General features: G+C 49.3%; 1 protein-coding gene across 7 annotated transcripts; it reads right to left on the bottom strand.

Moving 5' to 3' along the window:
- BCL6 (BCL6 transcription repressor) lies at positions 1 to 23,608 on the bottom strand. Of its 7 annotated transcripts, none has more exons than XM_082393227.1 (10): positions 23,518 to 23,608; positions 13,078 to 13,116; positions 12,086 to 12,253; positions 10,303 to 10,524; positions 7,698 to 8,669; positions 6,968 to 7,152; positions 5,414 to 5,581; positions 4,182 to 4,312; positions 3,930 to 4,067; positions 1 to 1,214 (listed from the first exon to the last, which is right to left on the bottom strand). In XM_082393227.1, exons 3-10 carry the CDS (start codon positions 12,244 to 12,246, stop codon positions 1,071 to 1,073), a joined length of 2,121 nt encoding a protein of 706 aa, XP_082249353.1. In that variant the 5' UTR covers positions 12,247 to 12,253; positions 13,078 to 13,116; positions 23,518 to 23,608; the 3' UTR covers positions 1 to 1,070. The 7 variants fall into 7 exon arrangements, with proteins under 7 accessions (XP_082249353.1, XP_082249351.1, XP_082249352.1 ...); XM_082393225.1 differs by having other exon boundaries at positions 12,086 to 12,259; positions 23,518 to 23,602; XM_082393226.1 differs by lacking the exon at positions 23,518 to 23,608 and adding an exon at positions 22,712 to 23,082 and having other exon boundaries at positions 12,086 to 12,259.
- Positions 23,609 to 24,951: the final 1,343 nt, after the last annotated feature.

Below are 24,951 nucleotides of genomic sequence, written 5' to 3'. Positions count from 1 at the left end.
TTGACTTTTCAACATTTTATTCTTGTATTTGTACAGCTATATTTTACAACTCAGTAATGCAGTTTAGACACAGCCAAACCCTGTCTCCGGAGTAGTTATAACACAAGCATGATGCAGAATGGGATGAGACAAACATTCCCAAAGAGAGCTTAGTTAGTGATAACTCCAAGTCCCTGTGTCTGCCTACACTTCCAAAAGGGATGGTGCGGTCGTTCCCCGTTGAAAACTTCCATGAAAAAAAGGCACCGTAGGACATGTTGTACAGGTATATACAAACCGAAAACTAGAACAAAACTACACATTTTTCCTTCCGCAGCTTTTTTTGTTCTTTTTTTTTTTTAATACACACTTTGTAAATTGTAAACCTTCACTTGCAAAAAAATACAAATACACTGAGGCATTTTAGACAAAATATTTTCTTACTTATACAGATGCAATACTTAAAATATTCTCTTAAGTGCTCTTTCTCAATAAAGATTCTCAGATCCGTGTCTGCCTGCAGATACAAAATCGAGCCTTTAACGCAGTTTTATATTTTTAATATATCTTTTTTAGGTTTATATATATTTATTTTATATATATATATATTTATATATTTACAACTCTGCCATATATTCCTTCACCTTTGGTTAAAAAAATTAAAGCCCTCTCTTTGATAACATACCGAAGTCTCTTCTTTTAAAAGAATGCACATTTACATACAAAAGAAACATCTGATCCCACAAAACATATACATTCCTCATTTTGCAGACTAAGTCAAGTCAGAACTTTTGCATACTCCCCCAGCTTTGATATATAAAATGATTTTGCTTTTTGCTGACATGGTTCGCCTTACACATAGGAGAAGAAGCAGTATTATTTTCTTAATGTTTTACGGCAGTGGGGGAGGGGAGCGGCCTTGGCTCCCCCTCCCCCCGCCCCTCCCCCACCCCCCCCACTCCCCCAGCTATGATTTGCACTAGTGGATGAAAGAGGCACTACATCATGGGATGAACATGGTAAAGTGTTACAGTATCCTTTGGGTAGATTCTGAGAAGGGGCTCGAATGGAAAGCATCAACACTCCATGCTTCAGCAGGCTTTGGGGAGCTCCGGGGGCAGGTCAGTGGCGGACACACGGTATTGCACCTTGGTGTTGGTAATGGCACCGTGCTTCTGGCGCAAGTGAAGACGCAGCTGGCTTTTGTGACGGAAATGCAGGTTACATTTCTCACACTGGAAGAGAACCAGAGGCAAACTGTTAGTCATCAACTCAAGAAACGTGATTACTCAAGGACCTTGAGAAGGAGATTCTCCCTTCAAGGGATGGGGCAGCTCTTCCCTCTGGAAGGCCAGTTTGAGAACCCACATGAATTCTGGCTTCTGCTAAGGGACAAGTAAGTTGTGTACAAATGTCCCTTCCTTGCTTTCCAAAGTGTTGGTCATGCTTTTACCCTGCTTGAGATGCATTTCCCTGCTTCAGCTCCACAAGTTCAAGTCTAAACCAGAAATGCAGTTCCGATGCAGACTCCCCAAATTTTTAAGGCTTTCCTGAATCCCTCAAGGATGAAAATAATCCCTCTTTCCTTTGACTTCTGTAAGATTTCTAGCCTTGCCATGTAATGCCATCCCATGCATTAGCATCCTTCTCAGGTAGGGAATCCTTTGATGGTGGTGATCACTTCTTACGAAACCTTGTAATCTTCCCAGTTCCTAATAGAATATACCTCAGACAATTATGCAATAAATCTGAACATATTTGGATAAATGGATTAGAACCGTTTGAATTCATGAAAATTCTGGAATCTAGGATATGCTTTTAAAATGCAGTTATATTCCTTTAAGTTAGTGTGTATACCTCGGATCAGCTAACAAGGCATTAGCAAGTACAGCTGTTTCTTGCTTTGATTCAATGAATGGATGATAATGGTTTTAGTGGGAAAGTTCTTTAAAAGTAAAATGGATGACTAAATGTAATGGGGTAACCTGATGCAATCCTGGAACAGAAAAACATTTTAGGTAAAAACTAAGAAAACCCAAATAAAGTATAGACTTCAGTTAAAAATAACATACCAGAATGGGTTCATTAGTTGTGATGAATGTACCCTAGTAATAAGACGTTAGCAACAGGGGAAACTGGGTGCACATGGGAACTCTCCATACTATTTTTGCAACTTTTCTATAGATCTAAAACTATCCCCTAATAAAAGTGTAATAAAATATGTTCATATAGAGAATATGTTTTAAAATAAAAATGGAAATAAATTTAGAAAAAGAAACAAATTAAATGGGCAGGCAGTGAGTAGAAAGAGCCCCGGTCTTGGGAGACAAGGGCCCCTCATATCTATGGCACCCACTGCTGTGCGTCCTGAGTGCGGCATTTCTCTCTGAGCCTTGGCTTTTCCTTCTGTAAGGGACCGAGTCAATATACTTGAAGGTCACTCTTAACTCTGACATTCCTGTGCATCTAAGCATCCAGAGAATAATTGAAACAGCAAATATGTATTGGACTCTCACTATGGGCCAAGCACTGTTCTGAATGCTTCAGGGAATCCATTAATTTAATACAACTCCATGAGGTAGGTGTTATTATCAGGCTAATTTTACAGATGAGGAAATTAAGGTACTGAGAAGATGATTCATTTGCCCAAGAACAAAAGCAAGTAAGGAGATATTCACTCAAGGATTGATAAACAACTGAATGAAAATAACCACCTTTTCAGGTTAACATTTGCGATACGGGTTAACGATTCATTCATTCGTCCTTGTGCCCATCACGACCTACAGCGATGCCATAAACTCAGCAAAGCCAGCCTCATCTATAAGAGTAGTTTCCACACCTGTAAACCATGGGACTCTTTTTTTCAAATTAAATGGAAACTGGAAAGGGAAAGAGACTGCTGCTGTCTCATTCCAGTCCTGCCCTGCGGGGTTGCAGAACCTCAACGATTGAAAAGAGCACAGTTTGAAAACTGCTCATCTACAGCATCTTCACTATTTCATAGAGAAAGAAAACTGTGGCCCAATGAGAGGGTCAGGGTTTGCCCACAGCCCTAAAAAGGGTCATTGTCAAAGCTGGAATAAGAACCCAGATATCTCAGCTACCTGGCCAGGATCTTTCCCCTTTACAGCAGAGATCGGCAAACTGTTTCTGTAAAGAGCCAGACAGTAAATATTTTACACTTTGTGGGCCTGATATTCTCTGACACAACTACTCAGCTCTGCACTGTAGTGTGAAAGAGGCCAGAGACATATGTAAACAAGTGAGCCTGGCTGTGTGCCAACAAAACCTTATTTGTGGACGTTGAAATTTAAATTTTATATAATTTGTATGTCACAAAATATTATTCTTTTGATCTTTTTTTTTTAGCCATTTGAAAGTATAAAAACCATTCTTAGCTCATGGAATTTCAAAAATTAGCCCACAAGCCATAGTTGGCTGAGACCCTGCCCTAGAACACTGTGATTCCTATGGCCTGATCATGGCCTTTTGCTGCTGGTCACCTGCAATTGCCTTTTCTCTGTTTTTTTCCCTTGTATCACCACATTCTTCTGGGTCTCCTCCTACTCTATTGACTGCTCCTTCTCAAACACCTTAGCTCCTCTGAAGTAGACATCTAGCCCAGTTTAGGGCCGTGTTGGAAGCACTCAATAAGCGATTGTGGAATGAACGAATGACTCCAATATCTATGTATTCACAATCCAGACCTCTTTCCTAAGGCCCAGACTACCTAGCCAACATCCCCACTTTAAAGATGAGCAAACTGAGACTCAGGCCAAGGTCAAGCTGATTGTCTTTGAAAATCAGGCCTAAATCCAGGTCTTAGGACCATTAGAGTTCAGTGGTCATCCCACTGCGTGCCTGAGATTAGAGCAAACAGTCCTGCGGCCTCAGCCCTCCACCTCCCCACCCGTCCCAGGCCAGCCAGCAGCCACGAGAGGCTAACGTACATGGTAAGGTTTCTCTCCCGTGTGGATTCGCAGGTGGCTCTTCAGAGTCTGAAGGTGCCGGAAACGGGTGCCACAGATTTCACAGGGATAGGGCTTCTCGCCAGTGTGGATGAGCACGTGGGCACGGAGGTGGGCCACCTGTGCAGAAGAGCAAAGAGCGAACTGAGAGGCTCTGCCGGGGTGGGCTACAGACGCCCCGCAGCCTCTCAGCGGCATCCGGGGTTAGGGTCCTTCCCCACGCCCTCTACTCACCTGGACAAATCTGGCTCCGCACGTTTCGCACTTGTAGGGCTTCTCTCCGGAGTGAATTCGGGTGTGGGTTTTCAGGTTGGCTGGCCGGTTGAACTGGGCCCCGCAGATGTTACAGCGATAGGGTTTCTCACCTGTCACCGAGAGAAGGGGAAAAGGCAAGCCACACTCAGCAGAGGTCTCCACAGTCCCCGGGCCCTGGATTTCAAAGCAAGCTGCCCTTCCTGGGGCCACTTTGGCTTTCTTTCCCTTGGAAGATGTCAGAGAGAGGCGTCAGGGGTTGGCCACCCCCACCTGCCAGCCCTCTTTTACACACGCACCAGCACACCTTGCCTGCCCACGACCAGGGTCAAGAAGCAGGTGGTGATGTGGACGGAGGGAAACGATGCAGGGCGTGGGACAAGGAGGGAGCGAGGTTCCAAGAACCAGCCTTTTCATTGGGATTATATAACTGTGGGATGTGGACATGTCACTCTCCTTCTCTGGGCCTCAGTTTCCCTCTCTGGAACCCGAGGGGTGAGTTTAGATGACCTGGGAAGGCTCTTTCAGCTCTTCCCTCGGGTAAGACTGATTCAGTCATCAACCCACTCCCCAGAGAGACACAATCAGGCCGCTCTAGTTTCTCTCTTTGAGAACAAACATGCTTTTCCACTTGTGGCAACTACAGCTGGATTCCATTTGCAAGAGGGCTGGGGCCTGAGTTGGAGTAGCTGCTCAGACAGAGGAAACCAATAGGAGGGCCGAGCCTTCCTTCATGGAAAGTTTCTGGGATAACAGACCCATTTAAAATACCAGGAGAGAGTCAACTTTGGACAACAATCAGGTTATTAGGCGCTACCTGGGAAAGGAATGTGAGTTGATAAGGAACAAGCCCTCAGAGGGAATCAAGAGGCCTGTAGCGTTTTTCTGATTTATAAAAACCGAAGCGACTTTGCCCCTCTCAGCCAAAGTTTCTTCCCCTGTACAGTGGGATTAACACTTCTGACCCCAGCAGAGGTGGAGAAGCAAGACAGAGCATGTCAGAGGAAAGACAAAGGATGCAGGAAGTGGCTGGGTCACTAAGCAAAGGCGTGACAGGGCCTGGCCCGCACTCAGGCCAGGACGGCACCTGCTCCCTGCCTCACCCCACCGGGCGCCAAGGCCCTACACTGCTTTCTCGAGAACGCTCTCCCCGTCCTGCCCCTGGGGAACCCTGGTGAGCTCGGGGGGTGGGGGCAGGGTGTACAGGGCCATACCCGTGTGGACGGTCTTGTGGCTGGCGAGGTTGCCCTTGTAGCGAAAGGAGGCCTGGCAGCGGTCACACTTGTAGGGTTTGTCACTGTGGGTCTGCAGCATATGCCTCTTGAGGGAGGCCTCCTCAGAAAAGCGGCAGTCACACTCATTGCAGAAGAAGGCCCCATTCTCTGTTGGAGGGTGGGAGGGGGCACCAGCGTCAGAACCACAAGGAAGGGAGGTAGGGCTCCGAGGCCTCCCTCCTCCGGAGCTACCCCCAGGGCCAAACTGAGCCCCCAGTGCCCTGTCTGCCCAGTGTTCACGGGAGCCCAGAGCAAAGGGCCTGTGCGGATTCTCTTTTTCTTAGCGTTTAGAGTCTCGATCGTGGAGGAGAAAGGAGACAGATTTGAATATTAAGGTATAGGAGGGAAACTCAAACCCACAGGTACCCACATGGCCTGCGCCAGCTTGAGGAAAGCTTGGCACTTCCTTCTCTCGAGAGCTCTGAGGACTGACTTTCCTTATCAGGTCATAGTTCTACTTACATTCATACCCAGAAGCCCTTGGGTAAGACAGCCTCTGTCTGTGTCTCTATCTCCAAAATCAGGATAATAAACCCCTGTCCTGCCTACCTCGCAGGAGCACGTTGTATAACATAAAGCATCATAGGAATGTAAGATATGAATCAAAGTCAAAGATACTTTGAGGTCATCGAAGGAGGAATTAACGATGACCATGGTCACCCTTGCACCTATCTGGACTTCATGTCTCCCAAACAGTTCTGAGATAGGGAGACCAAAGATGATGGTGGAAGTAGAAACAGAGGCCCAGAGAGAAGGAACTGGAGTGTGGAGCAAAGGCAAATGGCCACGGGGCCAGGAGGGGACAGTCCCTGCTCTCCCAACTATCGGTCCATGACCCTGTGCCAAGCCTCTCAGTGTAAATAACTAATTTTCTCTTTTGTTTTAACAATTTGGAAATGACACATCATGGTGGTTTACCCCTGAAGAGGTATCACTGGGCTATCCTGCTACAGACAGAGCTGGAGGAAGAGGTAAAACCTGGGGAGGCCAGTCACACACTATCCAGAAACGTCAATTAATAATCAGTTCAACTAATCGAATTCAGCTGACAAAAACTGAGTGCCTACTCTGTGCTAGACTCACTAGGCCCGATGGGAAATGCTGGCATGAATAAGGCCGGATGCTTCTCCTTCTAGAATGTACAGCCTAGCAGGGTGAACCAACATGCACACCAATCAGTTTGGGTCCAGAGGGCCTGAGAAGGCTCCGGGAGCTAGTTATGGCCAGCCCCACAGCCAACTTTGCTGGAAGGAAGCTGAAAGGGCTGTGTGGTCCTTCTGTAGTCCCCCAGATTAACTCAAATTCCCCATCCCTTGCTGTGGTCAGCCTAGTTCCCTACGAGGTCAAGAGTGGGACTATGGGTTGGTGATTTAAATGCCAATGGACTTCCAACCAGGGGCTTCTCCCAATCAATGACAACAGCGTAAATAAAATGGAAACACAAGGCCTGTGGAGCAGAGGCTGAGGCCAGGGGAGGGAGGGGGAGGAACTCACCACAGCTGGAATCTGAGTACTCGGACTGGGTCTCTCCCAGCTCCTCGGGGAACGTGGGGCCAGTGGCGTGGAGGCACATCTCTGCGTGCTGCGGGGACTGAGAGCCACAGGACGTGCACTTGGGGGCGTGCAGGTAGAGCGGAGAGTGGCTCTCACTGCTGCTGCGTGGGGAGCCGGTCAGGGACCTGTGGGGGGGAGGAAAGGGCCTCAGCAGCTGGAGCAGGGCAGGGCGCTCTGCCTGGCCTTTGTGCATCCCCTCCTCCCTGTGCTCAGGGCAGCCCAGAGGCCACTTGGAATCTGGAGCCACAGAGTTATTTGTCCCCAAGCCTCCCTCCAAATAGCAGACACATCGAGATCACGGACGGGGGCCACACTGAGCCCGAACTCCACTCCCGGGCCCAGTTTCCTCCCCGCAGTGCCACAGTCCACAGCCTCCCGCGGTCCAAGGCAAGTAAGAGGACTCCCCCCTGCCACAGAGATTGCAGGAGCTTGGGATTCTTGGAATGCTCATCTACCATGGAGGGGAATTCTCTCTCTCTGTGAAAACATACCGAAGCTTAAGGTCCTTCCTCACTTAGGCCAGTTCAATCAATAGGCCTTGGCCCATAGCTCCAACGTGCTCAGCATTTCAGGCAAGAGCAGAACACAGCCCCCTGCATCCATCAGAAGTGACCCCAGAACCCTGCCCAGGTAAGCCCCGACCCCAGGTCCGGACTGCCTCTGAAATCACCTGTTGACGATGTTATTGAGCCTGCTGGCCTGTGGGATGGTGGAGTCCTCCCCATTGGTGCTGAGCTTAGTTGGGGACTGGAGGTCAAGGGTCTCGGGCTCCATGGGCGGCTGGCAGGCCGGCGGGGCAGCGTAGGCTCGAGGGGAAAGGCGGCCCAGCTCGGCCTGCTCGGGCCCCTCTGGTTTGGCATTCTGGTTGAGGCTGTTGAGCACGATGAACTTGTACTTCTTCCAGTTGCAGGCTTTGGGGTCAGTGGGGCTTTTGGCCGGAGGGGACCCGGAGGTCTGGAGGATGCAGGCGTTCTTGCTGCTGCAGGACTCCGTGGGCGAGTTGGGCTGGCAGTCGGACTTCTGGGGGCTCTGCGGGCTAACCAGACCCTTCCGGTTCAGGGGTGCATTGGGCGGCTCGAAATGCAGGGCAATCTCATCCTCCAACGAGGGCCTCTCTTCCTCTTTGCCGGCCTTGTCACAGGCGAAGTATGGGGCGCTCCGGGCCGAGGGGGCGGCAGGCTTGGGGCCCTCAGCCACACTGTAGTGCATGTCACTCCGTGCCTCCTCCAGGGCTGCCTCCTTGGGTGAGTACACGTTGTTGTGGCCCACAGTGGGGGACAGCTCCATGGCCGGCCGACTGTACTCACTGGGGACTGGCCTGGCGCTGTCGCAGGGGAGGGTCCGCTCCTTGGGGAAGGGGTTGGCCACAGGCATCCGGGCGTCCCGCAGCTCCTCGTCGGAGAAGAGGAAGCTGCTGACCGGAAGGTGGCCATACACGGGGTACGAGGCTGGCGGCGTGGACAGGCCGTTGTACAGGCTGGGGGCGAAGGCTCTGCTCTCACAGCCAGGGGCGCCCCTCAGGGGCAGGCTGTTCTCCACCACCTCCCGGCCCCGATAGGCCATGATGTCTTGGGGCATCAGCATCCGGCTGTTCAGGAAGTCTTCACGGGGAGGCTTAATGGCAGGGACCATCTCTGCTTCACTGCAGGAGCAAAAAGAGAGAAGACCCCGGTCTCCAAATCAGAACCTTCCAAGTGACACTGGACTATGAAACCACATTTGCACTTGAGTCAGCCAGACATGGGCGATGTGGCCCTGGAGTAGGGAAACACTTGCAGTTACAAGGCAGTTCCGCTAAAAGTCTAGCAATCTAGCCCACAGCTGGGGAAACAAAACCCAGAGAAGGGAAGTGAGTTACCCACACAATCAGTGCCTGTTTAGACGTGATTTTGTATGTTTAAGTCCCATATGTATACATATGCATGAATCTATAATTATTCAAATGTTATAGAATATAAAGCTGTCAGAGTCCTTATCTTATTTCATCCTTACAGAAGGGATGTAGATCAGGAATTACTGTCTCCATTTTACACACCTGGAAACTGAGCTTCAGGGAGGGAAGAATTTATACGATGTTGGTGCCACATGTTTGGAGGGTCATTGTCATACTGGTGCCCTGTGAAGAAGGGACTCGCTCTACATACTGCCTGGAGCCGTGGGGAAGTTTACTTTGGAGAACAGGCAGCACGTGCCAGCGTAGGAAGCCCTGGCTCTGCAGCCGCCAGACCTGGTTTCCAGTCTCCGCTGTGCCACTTAGCAGCTCTGTGACCTGGAGCAAGTTACTGAACGCTCCAAGCGCAAGGCCTGACCCAGAGAAAGCATTCATAATGATGATCTTGCCACCATTATCACCCACAGGAGACAAAGAGCTCAAGCTGCGTATACTTGAAGGGACATTATGTGGGTGAAAAATAGGCCAGCTCAGTCTGACCGCAGTTAACAGAGCTAGAACCAAGGAGTGAAGGTGAAGGGAGCCAGATTTCAACTCGCCGTAAAGAAGAGCTTTCGAACTATCCAAGGGAGAACTGCATGGCATGGCTCTGGGAACACTGAGTTCCTGGCTCCTGGAGATGTTCAAAGAGAGGCCGGAAACCTTTCTGTCTGAGAAGGGATGCAATTACCCTGGAGTAGCTGAATCAAATGGTTCTACAGAAGTCAAGGCCCAAGTCTCTGTCCCACTTAGCAAAGCTCTTCCCTTCTTTGGCTCTCAGGTTCCTCATCTTTCCGTGATAGTCATGTCTTACCAGCCCTCAGGTAGGGGGCTAGATCCAGTGAACCCAATTTAATTCAATAAATGTTCTCTCTAGTAGGAGCAGGGTGACATAAAAGATGAGTAAAGCAGCCCACAGTCTGGTGGGGGAACTAAGGGGCATATGTAAATAGTTACAGTGGAAGCCTAAAGGAGAACCAAAACATGTATGCAAATAGTGAAAACAGAGGCAAAGCCTAAAAGACAGGCAAAAGGCTTTCAGACACAGCTGAAGAGCTGAGGAAACAGCAAAGTGATAACTGCACAAACGTCTATGAAGAAGCTGGCATCCAGGCGTGGTCTTGCAGGATGGGTGGGAGGAAAGGGTCTATCAAGTGAATGGAAGGAAGCAAGAAGTAGGGATGCACACGGCATACCTAGGTAGCAGGAGTGTGCAAAAGCAGTGGAAAGGTAGGCTGTGGCGTATCACAGTGGATTATTTTTTCTGCATGCAAGCATTATCAAGCATTTCTGACCCTGTCTGATCCCTTCCGTCTCCAAGGCTTCCATCTGGGCGGCAGCTCACCTGGCCTTGATGAACTTCCGGCAAGTGTCCACAACATGCTCCATCTGCAGGTACATAGCTGTGGCCATCACGGCCATGATGTTGCCCTCCCGCAGATTGAGCCGAGACGTGTACATGAAGTCCAGGAGGATGCAGAACCCCTCCGGGTTGATCTCAGGATCCAGGTTGATCACACTGAGGTTGCATTTCAGCTGGTCTGTGAAGATGCTGTAGAACAGGCCACTGTAAAACAAAGAAATGTCTCACTATAACAGACACATAGAAACTGTTATCAATTACAGTCAGCACGGGCGCTCAGCCCCTCTCCCCTGGACCTAGCTTCAGAGCTTCCATGGCAATTAATAATAGCTGCCATTTATGGAGAATTTACTAAATCCCAGAGAGTCATTACACACTTTACATACGCTATCCCGTGCTCCTCACAACCTTGCAAGGCAGATTCTATCCTTCTCTCCCTTTACAAACGGGGGAACTGAGATCAAAGAGGTCAAGTGATTTTCACAAAGTCACAGAACCTGTATTCTTTTGGTCTTAACTGCACAGCTTACCAGAGCTAAATTTAGCACTCATTTGCAGTAACTATTTTGAGACTATATCTTTGGGATAAGCATTTCTTTTCTTGTTCCACCAAATTATCTTTATTTTTAAAATCTTATTGTATTTTTTTAGAAGCAAATTGGGTATTGATGACAAATAAAATGATGCCTACATCTACAGTTTACTGATTTTCTAAAAGTCCATAGACTATCACAAGGTCAATACTCCTAGGAGAGCCAAGTCAGTGTCAAGCCATGCCTCCAGGTACCATGATGTCTGGTAGAGGAAAGAGCACTCAGTGAGAGGCCAGAATTCTGGACTGTCATCTGGAGTCTACTCTTTCTGAGCGTGTTGCCAGAAGTGAGCTAGACTTCACCCAGTAGGTAGCTAGGCAACCTTGGGTAAGAGACTTCACTTCTCTGCACCTTGGTTTCCTTCTCTGCAAAGCAGAAACAAGAGTGTCTCCCTTACAGGCCTGTGGCAAGAATGAGAATGTAAAGGGGACAGATTGATGCCTGGCATGTAGTAAGCATTCGGTTAGCGTTAGCTATTATTTTTCTCTCTATATAAACCTCTCCACTATTTAAAACAAAGGTGCTTGTTGTAGATGTTGAATAAGTCCTCTACTAGCAATCAAAATCCCTGGCTCTACATCAGTTCACCTATGAATGTCTTCATTTTATGATCTATGAAATGAAGCTAATCGTGCCATCCATAACACAGGCCACTATGGAGATCCAGGGAGGTGCTGTAACATAAATTGCTCTGAACACTTGAAATACTTGACAAGTATGAAGAATTAGCCAGCTCACTTTCACCAACTTACATATGCTCTGAAACACCCATAGAAATATAGTCATGGTATAAATAAATACAGTCACAGAAAAAAAGAGCAAAAGATCTCAAATTAACTTGCTTAAAATATTTTAAAACTCGCTTTCACTTTTCATTTTTTCACTGGTTCACTGAAGTTAGTCTCCATGTTTGCCCAAAACACATCTCTTCTGGACACAGTATATGATTTCTTCTCCCTCTATCCCCACAGAACGGAAACTCTTTCTTTTCTGAAAGTGTGCTCATTCGTTTGCTTCCTGGGAACCCACTCTGCCAGGCCATGTGCTGGAGATCTGGAGAAAAATGAGATGTGATCCCAAACACAGCCAGAGGCCTCCGCGCTCCACACTGGCAGCCGGCACCATCGCTCCCCTTATATCCAGCGTCCGCCTTCCGCTTCCAGACCCCTCACCTGCAGGCCATGAGGACCGTCTTATGGGCTCGGAACTGCTCCCGGCTCACCACTATGACAACATCCGTCAAGATGTCGCGGCTCCGGAGGCGATTAAGGTTGAGAAGAACGTCACTGGCATGGCGGGTGAACTGGATACAGCTGTCAGCCGGCGAGGCCATTTTTTTTCTTCACCTGAAAGAAAAGGTCAGAATCCTGTTAGTCCTCCAGAACCTGTTTCTTTCTTACCAGGAGTGTGAGAGCAGGCGGCTTAGCCTGCTCCCTTGTGTTTGCTTTTGAACAATTCATGGCCCATCTCTGGGCATTACTCTTCATGTCTGTACAATGAGCTAATAATCTTTAACCAACTTGTTAACAGAAAACCCTATTGGGGAAAGAGGAAGGGAATGAATATTTGTTGAATGTTTTGTCCACATACCAAACATGCTGCCAGCATTGAGAGGCAGTGAGTGTGTGACAGGGGAGAGAAAGCATGCTTTGAAGGTTAGCGCATGGGCCATACCTTTTGCAGGCTGTGTGACTTGGAGCAAGTTGTTTTACGGTTTCTGGGCTTCAGTTTCCCAAAATGGGAGTAGTAATTCCTATGCGGTTGTAAAACTTAGAGATACGTGCCTGGTCCACAGTAGATTCTCAAAAATCGTAGCTATTCTCATCGGCATCTCATTTCATTATCCCAGCCACCATCTGTCTCTCCCCTGCTAGGCTTCAGGATTGTCTGACTGTATCCTGAGCACCTAGCGCCTTGCTGGTGTATCGTAGGTGGCTAAATTAATGTGAACCAAGAAACGAGTAAGGGGATGAGTGATCGCACACAGTGTTAAGACAGTTGAATGCAGGGGCAAAGGGGTGGGGGCTGGGTGTGACGGACAGGCAATTGGCTCTCTTTTATCTCATCTAATGAAAAGTGGCACCACTCACAGAGACACATACATTGGCAAATTAAAAAAAAGTTTGTCCACAAAATTGTAAAGCATATAATTCAATTTACTTACCCAATGCCTTGATTCACAGTCCAAAATTTTGCTTAAAACCTGCAGGGAAGAGAAAAAGCAAACAGAAATTGATTTAATGAATGTAAGATTGTCCACTATAGTCTTATTTTAGGACACACATATTTAGTTTTACTTTGATAGCTGCAGCCTGCCAACTGGTGCGGTTTTACCACAAGCTAGCAAACATTTTTTCCAGCTCGGCTCTTACGGAAACAACGGGCATCCAAAGCCATGCGATAATAATGTTTTTACCATGAGTACTGGGAATACAATTTCATACATTAATTACATAGACACATTTATTTCCTCTCTCAGAGTAAAAAACGTATGCCATCCAAAGGCCCTTGAGTTTATGGGAAAGAAAAAATTAATAAAAGTGATTCTTTCAATACTAATGAGAATGATCCTTCAGGGGCCTAAAAACTCTGGATGCTTTTCAAAAACTGCTAAAATATTATCTTTCAAGGCCTAGAATGATTCCACAAGGCCAACAGGGTCAACATCTTTATCCCTATTTCACTGATGACAAAACTGAGACTTGGGTTCAAGTGGCTTGCTCAGGACAAACAGCTAGGCAGTATTTCCTGACTAGCTGAAACACTTAAGACGGAATAAGGAATCTGCAGAATACAACCTGAGATGGTATATCTACTCTTCTCTCCTTTTTTGAAATTTCCCCTCCCATCCCTCTTGGGTCTAAGACCAGATACAGGGCTACAAACTTCCAAGTTTGTGCTTCCCCCTGCTGGTGAAAGATTTAACTGTGTGGTTTGACTGAGACCTGGCCAGGAAGCGCTTAGGAAATATGGACCCTCTCCAAATTGGTTTCTCTAAAACAAAATAATTTAAAGCATAGGTGAAAGACTCTCATTTATGATCACATGTGGGCTGCAAAACAAAACAATATTTGAAACCACACCCCCCACCCCCCCATGCACGACTTTTTTTAAAGTGTAGCCCTTTAGAGTTATCTTCCGGGAAAAGGGGCCCGAGGCCAGGGAGGTCATATTGGGCCACATAAACGGTGAGTGACCTGGCCCTAGGTCTTCTGGCTTAAATTCCTGTTCCCTTTCCAAATCAGCCTACGTGCTGTAGAACATGCAAGACAGCACCCTGATGTGGGTGAATCTCATTTTTAAGTTCCTTCCCTCACACAAGCACTTTGCCCCCATTCCAGGCTGCTGAGTCTTACCAAATGAGCACTCTAAAATGAGAGGTTTCCTTGAGTCTGTAACCAAACACTCTGACATTTCTCTGTGGTCCCAAGTGCCAGTCACTCAATCTCATCGGCTTCAAGGTTAATGTGTGCATGTGAGTGAGTGGGGACAGGGGAAGGAAATGGGGGAAGGGAGAGGATAGAAAAAGACAAAAGAACCTATTTATTTCCTCCTCTCCCCATTCTAACTCAAGATGGGCAAAGAGAGATACACTGAATGGGTCCTAACCAAAGTCCGACGATGGTCTCCTTGGAAAACGAATGCTGAAGACACAAGTGAGGTTTATTTATAAACCTTCCCCTCTTCCCCCATGGAAGAGATCCCTCAACCCTTCTGGAATACCTAAGGCTGCCCTGGAACAAGCTTCAAACACCATCTTGCCTGTGGATTTCCAGTCACAGACTTTTGGAACCACAGGAAGCCCAGATTTGCCATTTCACTTTGACAAGTGGCAATGACTCACTCCAGATGCGGAATGAAACAAACAAACAAAACAATTCCCCTGGGTTCACTGTCAGCCAGGCCCTAGGCTGGGCACTTTCCACTGTAAACCTCTCGGCCTGTCTTGACCAAAAACAATGCGCATACACTAAGGCCCCTGTCCTTATTAAGTCCACTCCTTTCTCAGCTAGCGTTGTCTTCGGAGCCCCACAACTAGTGAGTATGTGGGTTACAGTGGGTGTGGGCAACGCTGCCACCCTCTAGATGCTGCAGGTGTGGGAGCACTACAGCATCTGGTTTGTTTTTCGGGACCACTCAGCTCTTTCCCATCCATTATTGTGGCTGATCACAATAACAGCCCCCATTTCCTGGGACGACACTGAGGCTCCAGGGGATGTCTTGCCCAAGATCTCAGAACTAATTCCAAGCAAAGCCCGGGACAAACCCCGTCTCCTAGCTTCGGCCATCCCACCAATGCCAAACACAAGACTCATTCCACAGAAACAACCAAGACAGCAGAGCTGTCAAGGAGAAACTGACATCTGCAAGGGCCCAGACGTGGACTCTCCCCACCCCAGACAGCCCCAGTCGCGGAAACCACCAAGTGAGAGTTAAACATGGTCTTTTCCACCCCACACACGTTCTCTCCTTTGGCGCTTTCCCTGTGTATTTTTAATGAGGCACCTTGAGAAGGCAGATCCTTTAAAGGGTTTGAAGAAGAAAAAAAGAGGGAACTCCCCCTCCAAAAAAAAAAAAAAAAAAAAAGTCAAAGAGAAAAAAGACAGCAGAAAGGAGAGGGAGAGAGACAAGAGGTGAGGAGAGCGAAGCCAGCCAATATGAAAGACCCCAGCCTTTTCCTCCCGCCTCCAGAGGCAGCCCCCGTCTCTTGCTCACACACAAGGGCACAAACTCGAGCCCTGCGGCCAGGGCAAGCCCGCGCAGATCCGCAGATTCGCCCACCCCCATCACACCGTACCTGTCTGCCAGGGACCGCCCACCCCCGGGCGTGCTGCCCGCACCGCGGCCCGTCCACCTCGAATCCCCCGCAGGCGCGGCGGAGGCCCGGCGGTACCCCGGTGGCAGCCCTTAATTTGGTTACATTCAAAAAAAACTTTTCGTGCACCTCGGTAACGAACATTATGTGTGCCTTTTTTCTTTCTTTTTTTTTTTTTTTTCCTGTTACGCCGTCAAGGCAGGGGGCAGTGAGGGGAATGGCACAACCCTCTCATTCCCGGAACGTAGTCGATCTCAACTCAGCGGATTTCAAAGAACACTCTCTGCCTATCGCCGGCTCCAACGAGAAGTAACTTTCCAGGAAGCTGCCGGCCCGGACGGCCGCCAGGATCGCAGCCCGCGCCGCGCGGGCCGCCGGGGATTCACCCGGCGAGGTTGGCGGAGGGGGTGGGCGCCCGGGGAGGAGGCTTGCGAGGAATACGGCACACTTTCCCCTAAATACCTCGTCCGCTCCCGGTCCTGGACTCCTATAGTTCACTAGTTCAACCCCTTCCCCATAACAATTTTATAAATAGGGACAGTCAGGCACAGCTGGTCTAGAACCCAGGATTTCGAGTCCAATCCCAGGCTTATTTCACGACTTCAAGTTGCCGAATTCCGGTGTTTGTTTGCCTGGTGTGTCTTTTTTTCTCTCTTTCTCTCATTTTGCGTGCCCCCCGCCCCTCCCCCTGTTTTAAAGGGAGTGGTTAGGCGAGGCCTCAAGGTCAAAAAGATGGAGTCCCGAGGACTGAGGGTCTCCATCCAGCGCGCCCCAGCCGAGTTGGAGGAAAACTAAACCGAAAGCCCCTTCCGCCTACGTTGGCAAGAAGGCGAACCCAGCTCGGCTCGGTTTCCGCCTAAGATCTTTAGAATAGGAGCTGTCAGGCCGAACCTGGCCAGATTTCGGAATTTCCGAATCCGATTTCTCCGAAACCATGGAGAAAAGGTCGGGATTCGGCAGGGGCCTGGGCGCAAACCCTATCGCGTTCATGGGCGCGCTCCAAGGTGGCCTCGCCTTCCCGTGGCCTTCCTCGGAATTATAATCCCTGGGCGCCATCGCCTAATCGGTCTCAGTATCGGGCTCCGAGAGGCACTTGTGGGGGCCGGGAGGTGGGGAGTAGGGGGCGCGAAAGATGCAACCTGTAAGGCCGCAGTCCACTCCTAAAACTGGCGGGTAGCGTCACAGTGCGCCGCGCATCGTATCAGCAGCGGAGGCGGGGTCAGTAAAGACTGGGCCTCTTCGGCTTCATAAAATCCCACTTTCTCATCCCTTCGCCCGGTGGGATAAAGGTGAAAGCGAAGGCTGAAATTTAATATGGGATGGGATGAGAATCTAGGAAGGGAAGCTAAAATTAAGTAAATGCACTTATTGGAAATTAGGAGTCCTGTGGTTCCGGGACTAGCTCAAACCTAATCATGTTTTACCGCTGCCTAACACTAGAGGGAGCCCTCCATCAAGGCTTAAAACCGACAACTCCTTGTCGCCCCGCCCCTCCTTCCCATTGACCTAGTTTAGACACAGTCTCCCGATTTGGAGAATGCCTTCCGCGCTTCCCCCTTCAATATCCCGTTCGGGTTTTGGATTACTGGTAATCTAATAACTCCAATAACTCGTTGAGAAATCCAAAGGAGAATCTGGAAGTGCAAAGCACTCTTTAGGGGCAGGGACGGGGGATTTTAATAAGGCTGGAGCTGCCGCAGTGGAACCAGCATCAGGGCTCCTTCCTGAGCGCTCCCTTTCTCCGCAGCGTCTCAGCTAATGAGCTGCTCGGGTCTAGCCATGGTGATCTGGAGGTGGCGGGGTAGGGTCAAACCGCCGAGTTGTTTTTGTTTTGGGGGAGAAACACTCCTCGCGCTCTTGGCTGGGGGGCGGGAGGGTAGGAAGACAGTAGATGAAAGTGAATTTGATAACGCGGTGGCCTCGGCAGCCGCTTTGGGTGACCGAGGAGGTGTTCAGGGACATTATGTCCTGACTTTCATTTCTATCACACTTCCTGCCAACAGCGCTCTTGCAAGCCTGCAAGCTTCTAGGAAATGCAATAAAATAGAGGGATGTGTTTTATCATCAAGATCTGAAGAGGAGCTGCAGAAGGGACGCTCCCCAGGCGCCCAGCTCGTGACGGCCTTCCAGAAAGGGCCGGCAGTCGATGCCAGCAGACCACGAGCAAAGATATTTTGGCCATCCTGGCTGGACCTGGCTCGGCCTTTGCAAAAGGTCTGGCGGGAGAGAGGAGAGGCATGATCTCCCCAGGCAAACAATGCCTTTAAAAATCCGATCTGGACAGAAGTCAGCCAAGGTCTTTATTCACGTTAATGAAGATGGAAGGCACTAACTGTCCTTGGAAAGCGATGAGTCAAACTTGACCGCTCTTCAAACACGTCGCCAGATTCGTTTCCAACCCGAACAGAGGCGCGTTTCTCCGACGCGGCCTCCAACAGCTCCCGCAGCGGGAGAGGCGGAACTCGATTCCGGCGGACCAGGGCGGTGGAAACAACGGCTTCTCCCGCGGGTGTGCGCGCCTGCGGTCGCTAGGGGTCGCCAGCACGCAGTCGCGCGTTTGCCATCTTAAATTTTGAGCTCCGAGAAAGAAAACTTTGCTGAGAAGCTGTTGTGGATTTCACTCTGCCTGTCCATAGGACCCACACACACAATTGATTTCTCGCCAAGCCACTAAGCAAAGTTTGGAAAGAAGGGGAAGAGAGCTATTTCAGGATCCAAATGCGAGCCTCGGGAGCAGCGAGGTGCATCTCTGCAAGTCTAGGGACTGGGCTTTAATCACGCCCTAACACACACACAGCCCCCTCCCAAGAACTGAGACCCCCACCCCTGAGCACTACCGTAGGCTTTTCATGTCTGTTACTGAAAATCTTGGGCCATGCTTTCTAAACAAATTCCTCGGAGACAGCTGGGGAACCCTTTCCAACAATGGTTACCTAAGAGGTTAAAATCATGGCTCCCTCTGACTTCTGCTCCTTTCTCTTAGATAACTCAAAGGGGCGGAGATAAACTCGCCTTTGACTTTTAAGTCACTGACCTGGAATTCAGAAGCTTAAAATCTGGTTCCGGTTAGGTCACTAACTCACCATTAACCCTCTCATCAGGCCTGTTTCCTCAATTGTAAAGCGATATATGTCCTAGAGCCCCTGTGGCATCCCTCCACTATTGACTTTTCCGGGGGAGAGGCCACAGCGACTGGGAAATCGTGTTTTCAGAACCCGGTACTTCTTGGTTCTCTTAGCGGAGGCAGATGCCAGTCGCTGAGTGGCTGTGGATGGAGCAAGCACCCGCAGGCTTTCTAATTTTCATCCATCGTACCAAAACTTTGGAGGTTGGGTGTCATCCTCATTGGAGGGTACCCTCCCTCTGTCAGTCCTAGCACCTGGTTGGGATACTTGGGGACCCATAGGTGACGCGGTCGGTCCACTGCCCTAGGCGGGGAACTCAGTCAGGACCTACCACTAGGTGGCGGACTCAGTCCGTGAGAAAATCGCCGCGCGACCACAGCCTTTCACACCCGACTGCCCCCCACCTTTTTGCTGTTGTTGTCTCTTAAGGGAGGGGGGGGGTGCCTCTATAGGGCAAAGCTGGAAAACACTGAATTTACTAGATGTAATTCCTTATTCCCGATGCTCAGGCCTCTAGCAACCGAAACGCGGTATCTAGAGCTGCGTTCATGTATTATATATGCCTTGATTCTTCCAGCCCGAAAGGCTGAATGTATTGGGAAGAGAAAGAAAAGGTGCACATGTCTTCAAAAAGCAGAAGGCACTCGACGGCATTACCAGAGCTTTCTGCCAAACACTGGTCGACCAGCAAAAAAGTCGGGAATAAACTGATTCCCACGTAGAAAAGGGGTCCTGGAGGCCAAGGGCAGGCTTAACAGCACTCGGCTAAGCCGGGGATGGGGGAGTGGGGACGAGCTGGTCTTTTGGTGGGGCTCTCGTCTCAGAGTGGGAGGCGGGGAGGGCTGGGAGGAGCCGTTCCTGGCTTCCAGTGGGGCGAAGAGAAACCGGCCAGCTTTCCCACAACACAGCACCCTCGCTCGGATCACTGCGGCGGCTTTCCCACTTGTTGCGCAGTGCAGGCAACTGGCACGCGCCACACTACTTTGACTCCCAGAGGACTCCAAACCCGGCTACGGATCAGCCTACCATTGCCCCAGTCCATCCACAAACCTCCCTCCCCGACCCACCCCCACATACACCATCTTCACCGCCAGCAAAACTACAGGACTTCCAGTCGCTAAGGTTTTTTTAACACCAAAACATTCCTCCTTGTCTCAATATCAGACAGGCAGCAGAATTCGGGTGCCCTGAGAGGTCAAGTCCAAGAGGGAAGGGGGGCTACCTCCGCCAGGAGAACTCGCCTACTTAAAGCCAACCAGGCAACCCTCCCCGAGAGCGCGCGCGCGCGCACACACACACACACACACACACACTCGAACTACTTCGCCTATTATGACACCATCCTAGCTTTTCTCCCTCCTTTTGAGAGATCAACTACAAAGTCCTTGTTTAAAAAGCTAGTTTTATCTCCCCTTCCTAAAGAAAAAAAAAAAAATCCTCATAAGGTCATTTCACAACATTTTTCAAATATTTGACTTTTGCAAATAGATAGTTTCACCCACCGAGGGGTGGCGCTGCCGCACCACCTCCTCTGAATCGCTAAATTTTTCACAACAAAGTGGGTTGTGAGTGTGGCTACCCGGCAAAGGAGAGAGGGAAGGAAGAATTTTGACATCTAGCCATGGCTACCATTTACTCAACCAATAACTGGAACTCTTTAAGGCTCAGCAAACGACAGCTTAAGAGTTTAGAGTCCCATTCCTGTCAACCAAACCCACAATAAAAATGGGACAGGCTTTTCAAGAAAGCAAGGGGTAGAACCCTTCAAAACTGAGCATAGAGGAAATGGCCAATTGGAGAATTCCCACTTCTAGCTGCCTTCTTCAAGTTGCCCGGTTTTTACAAACAGCTACTAGCCTTATCGTCGCTACCAACAGACCCTTAAAACCAGTCAATGCTTGGGCCTGCAGTATTGGAAATCTTCCAAATAGGATATTGGAACCTTCTATTTATAAGTGGGGGGAGGGAGGACTATTTCCCATCTTCAGGTTTCTATTTTGGCCTGAAGACTCAACTACAGTCATTTTAGCAAGGGAATGCCCATCTCCTGGTACTCCCTTTCCATTTCCTCCTCCCCCAGAGACAAATATCTTTTCTCCTTTAAAAAAAAAAAAACACATATATTTTAAAGCAAGAATGTGATTTCACCTCGTTCCTCTGAGCTCATGTTTGCTACCTCCAGGAATAGCGGGTGGACTAGGGCCAGATGAACTTCAACTTGGGTTGCAGATTTACGAGGTTTTGTTCCAGTGCCAAAGGCTCTTAGTAGTAAATAATGAGCAAAATAGATACCTGTCTCCTGACCGATCCTGCGGGCCCCCCTCTTACTTTTTTTTAAAGTTATTTATTAAAACCACACACACCTTGCAAAGAAAAAGGGAAACTGGCAGTCTCTGTAGAGGAAGCCGGTAGCATCGCTCAGAGCCACAAACTGTATTTCTAAACAGCCCTTTCCCTGGTTCCTTCTCTCCTGCCCCACTTTTTTTCTTTTTACTTTTTTTTTTTTTTTTAAGTAAAAAAATGCATCTACTGACATTTTACTTTAAAAGAAAAAGAGCAAAGCATTACAAGATTTACCTCCTGGAAACTATAAACTGAACAAAAAATCCATAAAGGATTAAATCAGTTTCCTGGGGGGGATGGCCAGCTCACAGAAGAGGTCAGGGACCCAGTAACAGCTCTGGACTTTGAGCACCCACTTTGGGGTCATTCTTTCGGCTCAGCTGTCAGGACCCCCACCACCAAGTCAAACATTTCGAGAGAGTGCACAACATAAAAAGGGTCTTTTTCATGCTTTTTTTTAATTTGTAGGTTTGTGTACTTGTTTTCCATAGGATAGCTTTTAAAACTCATTATTGCCACACTAGTTCCATTTTTGGCCAGAGTTCCAAGATAATACGGCATCATAAAGGCAACGCAATCCACAGTTCTCAAGACGTTTACCACGGTCACTGCATCCGGCAGCGGGGTGGCCCCTCGCTCCCGCTGCTCCCCAGCGCAGCCGATTTCCGAGGCTCCAACTCCCCACCCACTCCCGCCCCGGGCCGCCGCCGCCGCCGCCTTCCCGCATTCTTACTCCCTCGAGGAGAGCCACAGGTTGCAAATCCAACCAACCTCGCAATCCGTTTTTGCAAAATCACTCACAAAGATCTCCCGTTCGCGCCCGCGCCCCCTTCTCCCGCGCCAGATCCCCCAGCTGGGGCCACAAAGTGCCCTTCTCTCCTCCCGGGTCTCGCACGTAGGACCGCGGGCTGGGGCTGTTTGTTTTTCCCCTCGCCCAGTGCAAGGGGAAATCTGAAGCCTTGACGCCGGCTACTCTCCGGCCCGCAGTTTTTGTTTGTTTGTTTGTTTTTACAAAGCTTGCACCATGGGAAAAATAAAATTTAGAAAAGCGGAGCAACAGCCATTGGGAGCTAACACCGAGTCACGAAGCGCCCAAAATACAAACACCGCGACCGCCAGAAATCCCGCCACCTTCCCGCTTGGCTGGGCCGTCCTGCGAAGGTTCCCGGAGTCCCCGCACGCTGAACAGCACCGCAGGTGCAAACGCGCACCCCTTTCCCACCCACCCCCCCAAATCCCCGTCCCGCCACAAGCTTCTCTCCCCACGATGGGGAGAGGGAGCGCGCGGGGCTTCCCGACTCCCTAGACTGCAACCAAGAAAGAATAATTTTCAAAGTATTCAACATCCCCGCCCCCAGGCAAGCTAAACCTCCCCCAAAACGCAGGGGAAGGGGACACCAAAACACTCGGATCTCGTTAGGAAGATCACGGCTCTGAAAAGAAAGAGTAGAACCCATACTTCAACTGGGTTTGTGAAAAACAAAAAACAAAAACAAAACGAGGAGTTCGCTTGCATTTTTCCTCCCAAATCTCGGCTCGGAGGTAGGGAATCTAGAGGACCAAGGCCGGTGGAAGGGAGCCAGCGGGGCGAGCGAGCGGGCAGCCTCCCTCCTCGCCTCCCGGAGTGACCAAGAAGGACGGGAGAGGGGAAGGAAGGAGAGGCGAGGGAAAGGAGGAGGGAGGGAGGGAAGGCGAGGCTGGAGCGAGGGAGCAAGGAAGGCAGTTTGCAAGCGAGAAAAGAGGGAAAAAACACAGCCGCACGAATCCAGCGAGATCACAAGCCGTACGCAAGCAGCAGCAGAAAGAGCGAGAGCGCTAGCGCGCGTCCTCTCCGCCGTCTGGGGCCAGACAGCCCCCAGACTTGCCCGAATCACCCCCCCACCCAAGCACTGTCTCGTCCTTTCTGCTCCGGCCGCCCCCTAATTCCCCTCCTTCCTCTCCTCCACCTCCTTTTCAAAAACCAAAACAACACAAGGGAGGGTGGCAAAAGCCTCCCCAAACCGGCCAATTCACTCAAAGACAACAAGAATAAAATAGTAAATATATAAAAATCTATATCCTAGAGTGGGAGAGACGTGGGACTAATCTTCGGCATTTATTTTAACACCTGACAGCTACAACAAATAAATATATACATTTACATCAATAGATACACATAGGAAACTTGTAGCCAAAGCATTTGGCAAGAGCGGAAAAAAAAGAATTAAAAGGTAAAATAATGATCATGAGCAGCGGCGGCGGCAGCGGCACCAGCGGCAACAGCGGCGGCGGCGGCGGCGGCAGCAGCAGCAGCAGCGGCGGCAGCAACAGCAATAATCACCTGGTGTCCGGCCTTTCCTAGAAACTTCTTGCATCACCACTTCTAAGAACCCCAGTTCTAAGAATCAACAGAGCTCAATTCTCGGAATTTGAGCTGCGGGCTTTACCACTGCTACGTGGCAGGGGAGGACTCGGTGTCAGCTCTCCGCGACTTTTGCCTGCTCCGGCCCATAAAAAACCCTCAAAGCCACAATATTTTCCCACTGTCCGGCATATTTCGGGTTCCTCACAGGCTGGGCGTCTCGGGTTTGGAGGTTTCGGTGTGAGGCTCGAGGGGCCAGACGGTGGCTCTCCCTCCCCGGCCCCCGGGCGATGGTACAGCCTGCTCCGCCACCGTCACGTGGGCGCCCCCTCTGTGACGTCGGCGTCTTTGCTGTAGCAAAGCTCGGCCTCTGGAATTCTGAGAACTAATTTGCTATTCGGTGACATAAGAGGGGGAGTGCGCTTTGCTTTCCCGGGGTCTGGGGCTAATTCCTCCTCTCTTCCCCGTAAACTCAGCTCTTCGAGCTCAATACACAAAAGGGAGCGAGAGATTCTAACCTTTGGGGAAAGTCTGTTATATATAGTAGGTTTCGAGGCGAGTAAGAGAAAAAAAACAATAAACACCACAGCTCTTTCCAGCTAGAATATTAGGCACCACGAGAAAAATATTTGCCAAGCAGTTTTCGGTGGGTTCATTTGCTTTATTTTTATTTGGGACAGTTTTTTTTGTTTGTTTTTTGGGTTGTTTTTTTTTTTTTTATCCTTGTTGGTGTGGTGGCCCGGGATTTGGGGTTGTTGTATTTTGATGGGTTTCGGATTTTTGCTTCTGATTTTTGCCTTTTGCAACTTTGTGGTGTTACGTAAATTGTAGGATCCCGCATCGGTTGGATTTTGTTTTGAGTGTTTTTGCCCCAATCTCATCTCTCAAGCGCTTTAAGGAAGATGTGTTATTTTAATACTGATACTATTGAAAGAAGCTTGAATTTTTTGTCGTATGTGTTACATCCCAACCCCCATTTTTTGGGGGGGGTAGGGTGCAATTTTCTTTCTCCCCATGGACTTTTACTGAGAGGACGCTCCCCTGCACTTGAGAGACATGTTCAAAGGATTTGTTTTGGTTTGTTTCTTTCCAGGACAGCAAGTGGTGGGTTTACTCTTTCTGTTATTGTTGACTCTTAGGAAATTTCTTGCTGCGAGAAACGTGTGTGTATGTGGGTGTGTGTACGCGTGTGTTCTACAAAATTCCGTGAGCCAAATACATGTTTGTGTTTTGCTTTTTCTTAAGGTCTTGATTCCGCCCCCCCCGCCCCCCCCGCGCCCAGCTCGCGTCAAGGTCGTTGTAAAAAATCTCTCCTGTCTGTGTTTAAAGAGATCAGCCGGAGGGAATTCTAAAGGCCTACCGTGCCAGTATCACAGATACTGCGTGTGTTTAGAACAGACTGTGCTACAACTA

The sequence above is a fragment of the Balaenoptera borealis genome (genome assembly GCF_965194805.1).
Source record: "Balaenoptera borealis genome assembly, chromosome: 5".
Classification (NCBI taxonomy): Eukaryota; Metazoa; Chordata; class Mammalia; order Artiodactyla; family Balaenopteridae; genus Balaenoptera; species Balaenoptera borealis.
This window is presented reverse-complemented; position numbering and strand designations above follow the sequence as displayed.

Bases quoted from the DNA above. Each gene is read 5' to 3' on its own strand.
- BCL6 (XM_082393227.1), bottom strand. From the start codon at position 12,246: ATGGCCTCGCCGGCTGACAGCTGTATCCAGTTCACCCGCCATGCCAGT. The intron at 8,670-10,302 runs GTGAGCTGCCGC...TTGCTCCTGCAG, and splicing joins CGGAAGTTCATCAAGGCCAG to TGAAGCAGAGATGGTCCCTG. The intron at 4,068-4,181 runs GTGAGTAGAGGG...TCTTCTGCACAG, and splicing joins GCGGAGCCAGATTTGTCCAG to GTGGCCCACCTCCGTGCCCA.